Here is a 4115-nt window from a genome sequence, read left to right on the forward strand (position 1 = left end):
GCGATGGCTGACGTGTTCACGGGCGCCGACCCGGCGGCCCCGGACGCGGCGCGGCGCTTCGCCCGCAAGGGCGCCCTGCGGCAGAAGAACGTGCATGAGGTGAAGGAACACAAGTTCACGGCGCGCTTCTTCAAGCAGCCCACCTTCTGCAGCCACTGCACCGACTTCATCTGGTGAGACCCTGCCGCCACCTCCCCTCCCCTCTCCCGCCCGCCCGCTGCCATCGCTTGCGGGAGACCGGGAGCCGCGCGGCGCCCCTCCGGGGGGGGGGGGGGGGGAAAAAGGTTTGCCCGCAGCTGCTGGGAGGGGGGGGGGGGGGGAGAAAAAATTTTGCCCGAGCCGGCGGGGGGGGGGGGGGAGAAAAAATTTTGCCCGAGCCGGCGGGGGGGGGGGGGGGTAAAAAGTTTGCCCGCAGCTGCTGGGAGAGGGGCGGTGGAGGGAGAGCCCTTCAAATAGAGCAGGGGGTGGGCGTGCAAGCTCTGCTCGCTCACACCCCGTGCCCATAGTGGGGCGATCGTGCCCGTCGTGCTCCCTCGTGGCCCATGGGGTGAGCGGGTGTGCACACCTAGGTGTGCGTGGAGCACAGGTTCACAGCGGTAACAGAAAGGGAAGAAAACACAACTTGTTTGCTCAGGGAGAAAGACTTTGTGGCTTGGTGTGTTCACACCTCTAGCACTGCGCGGTTGGGAAGTGGCGTGCTCTGCTCTCCTCCTTTTCTTAGGGGAAGAGTGACCTGCCTCCGTGCTTGGGGGAGGCTGGTTTTCTTAGCCCGGCCTACCTCACGATCTTTCCTTTCCCTCTCCTTGCACTGAAAGCTGTAACCCGTGCTCTGAGGGAAAGGCGTGCTTTGAGTCCTTTAGCAAACACACGCGAAGTGTGGAAGGGGGAAGGCATCAAACTGAAGCTGTAGGGTCAGGGGAGGAACTGCTGAAATGGACTGCAGAGAGTGGTAGAAAAAGGAAAAAAAGATCTGGCTCCTCAATCGCAAAATTAAATTGAGTAAAAGGAAGGGAATTAACCCGCACCCAAAATCCAACCCCACAAACCTGCTTTAAAATGAATCCAAAAAGAGTTGGCAGGTGTGAAAGAAAAGCTACAAGATTATTGTCACCTGTGTTTGTACAGATAAATAATGCAGTTCTCTCTCTTTTTTTTCCTTAAATGCTGTCATGATAAAAGGTACCTGATTACAGGATGCGTTTGGTAGTGAAAGGATATCCTGTCACTGACAGGTGGCAAGCGTAATTGTACTCTGTTGACTTGTCATTCCCTGCTAGGAAACCAAGGAAGCTCTTAAATATTTTTAATGCAGCATGCAACAGTATTGGTACGCTTGTTTTTTTGGCGGATTTAAAGTATCAATGCTTCCCCTCACTTTAACGCATGCAGCACAGCAAATGCGGCGTATGCAGAAATATTTGAAGGCACATAGAACGACTGCGCATGCCTTCGCAGGCAGAGCTGGCCTTGGGAAAAGGGGTGCCCAGGGCCTCGCTCTTTGGCGCAGGCGTGGGGCGGGCTGCACTGGCCCGGAGCAGAGAGCAGCTTGTTCTCACCCTCTGGGCCGTGGCATCCCACAGGCAGGGGGCAGATGAGGCACCACCCTGGGCAGGGGCAGCAGCGTCGCTCAAGGACCTGGTTGGGGAAGGGGCTTCCAGCTTTGTAGCCCGCAGCCCATGCCGAGCTCCTCCTGCGCAGCTGCTGGAGGCAGGGATGGGCGGACAGGGTGGTGCTCCCCTGACCGGGCACCCTGCGCAGTTGCCTGCGTTGCCCCCTCGTGAGGCTGGCTCTGGTCACAGGGTACATGCAGAAAGAAGTATTTGAGGGCACACCTGACTGTTGAATGTGCTTTCACAGAACTATTTCCTAAAGAATATCAGAGATTAAAATGGAGTTGATGACTATTTCAGATAATTTGAGTGCGTCAGGTACAGTAATTAGCATCTTTTTAATGGAATAAAGTCCCTATCCTTTTTTTTTTTCCTTTCTTTTTCTAATTTGCTACTTAATAATCCAGCTAAGTAACCAGTTATTTTTCAGAGTTGCAAATTGATGGAATTTTCTTCTAACAAATTTAGCTTTCTTGTGTGCATGTGAAACCTAAAGTTAAAGTATATGTGTTTTTTTTTTTGACTGCATAAAACTGACTGAAGGATGAGCTAACGCCTTTCAGCCCAAACCCTAAGGAAGATCAGACTATCTGATAAATACAGTTGTGTAGAAATAGTCACTTAAAAAAAAAAAGAAAAAGAAGCTAAAAATAGTTTCAGGTTATTAGTCCTATTAGTTTTTGTTTTTTTTGCCATTATATTTGTATATTGTTAAAAGGTAATTTTCACTTCCGTCTCATAGAGAGATTTACCCAAACAGGGAAGTTACCTAGACACAAAATACAGGCAAAGTAGACAAAAACAAATAAAGTTATTGTCCTGTTTGAATTCCTTAATCCTAGACATCTCATGTAACAGTGGTAGGTAAATGCATTCAGGTGGAAATGGGATGGCTTTTGTAAAGTTGAGCGTCTCTGTAAGATCAACACAATTCAATACTCAATTTGAAATATCTTTTTATGAAAGTTTACATGGGATTTTAAATTATTAACTTCTCAAAAATCAATTTAACTTTTAGGTATGAAGAAAATGTTATTTTTTTTAACTGTAATTATTTAAAACTGAACATCCTCCTTATTGTGGCTAAAGAGGCCTATGCAGTTTACCAGCTTTTGCTGAATGTTGGTCTTTGGATTTGATGAGTTCTCTCTCTCTTACCATGATCCCTCAGCTACGTGATAAATGGAAAATGTTTTGAAAAAAAACAATACTTGTAAACTCTCATAAGTGAGAAACTTGAAACATTAATTGCTCTGTGCCAACACAAACAAATGTCAAAATCCACCATGAAGAATCAAGGTAGTGTTTTGCCTTGACTGTAAAACATCATGCATTTATACATACTTGTACATATGTATGTAAGCACCTGCATAGTACAACAAAAGAATTGAGATTTTATATCGTTATAATTTATGGGAATCATTCAAAAAAACAGGAAGTACAGTAGCAACATTATTAGTGTAGGGGCCATTATTAAAATTTCTTTGTGAACAAAAGTGTCTTTGAATTTTTACTCGGTGGCTTGCCCGTGGGCATGTCTTACTATCCTCTGACCACTACCTGTATCAGTTTGCTGGTGTCTTTCTTTTCAAGCCAGTGCATGTTGTTGAATCTTGATGTGCATGGTAAAGTTCAATTTAGAATCCAAACATGTTTCTTTTTATAGCCCCTCTAGCAATTGGAGTATTTATAACATCACTGTTAAGTATAGCTGTGAAATGAATTATGATGTTATATAATACTCACAGATGACACTCATTGTGGAGCCAAAATTTCTTGTAAAATAATAAAAAGAAGATAGAATAAAAAGCGTTGCCAGAAGCTGAAAATTGTGTTATTTAGAAGCTGCTGCTGCTTTTCGCTTTGACATGGATAGGACAATATGTGGTTTATATTATTAAATCTGTTGCTTTCTTATCAAAACCCGTAATCGTATATTTGAATATGAGAATTTTCAGTGTCACTAGAAAGAGTCAATAACTAAATATGTTTTAAAAGTTTTTTTCTCTCTCTTTTCTTTGCAGGGGGTTTGGGAAGCAAGGATTTCAGTGCCAAGGTAAATCACAAATATTTTATTGATTGGTAAATAATGTCACTCTTGATTTTAATCCAGTCAAAGGAAGAAAGACATAGCAAGAAGGAAGCAAATACTTCTGAAAGCTTCCTGAATGATCTCTTGTGTACATTGGAAAGGAGTATTGTTTAATTAGCAAAATAACTTCTAAAAAATGTAAGAGAGACCAGTAGGAAGTTTCTTTAGCACTCAAATTGAATGTCATATAGTCTTTATAGGCAGACGGGGTTCTTTGATAAGTGTGGTAGCTTTTATTAGACCAATTAAATAGTTGCAAAGATTGTTCTTTGCAAGCTTTCAGGCACAAACACCTTTCTTCAGGCAAAGAAAGGGTGTTTTTGCCCGAAGAAGGGTGTTTGTGCCCCAGAGCTTTCAAAGAACAATCTTTGCAACTATTTAGTTCATCTAATAAAAAAAAAAAAAAAAAAAAT

At 43.7% G+C, this 4115-nt stretch overlaps 1 protein-coding gene across 1 annotated transcript in view; it reads left to right on the forward strand.

Moving 5' to 3' along the window:
* The first annotated feature begins 3 nt into the window (after positions 1 to 3).
* The window catches only part of PRKCA (protein kinase C alpha), a 257810-nt gene continuing 253698 nt past the window's right edge, over positions 4 to 4115 (forward strand). Inside the window, exons 1-2 of the mRNA XM_019516548.1 lie at positions 4 to 173; positions 3635 to 3666. Coding sequence (XP_019372093.1) covers positions 4 to 173; positions 3635 to 3666 — 202 coding nt within the window. The remainder of the gene's footprint in view (positions 174 to 3634; positions 3667 to 4115) is intronic.

This window comes from Gavialis gangeticus, unplaced genomic scaffold, assembly GCF_001723915.1.
Source record: "Gavialis gangeticus isolate Ggan-Ray unplaced genomic scaffold, GavGan_comp1, whole genome shotgun sequence".
In the NCBI taxonomy this organism is placed as follows: domain Eukaryota; kingdom Metazoa; phylum Chordata; order Crocodylia; family Gavialidae; genus Gavialis; species Gavialis gangeticus.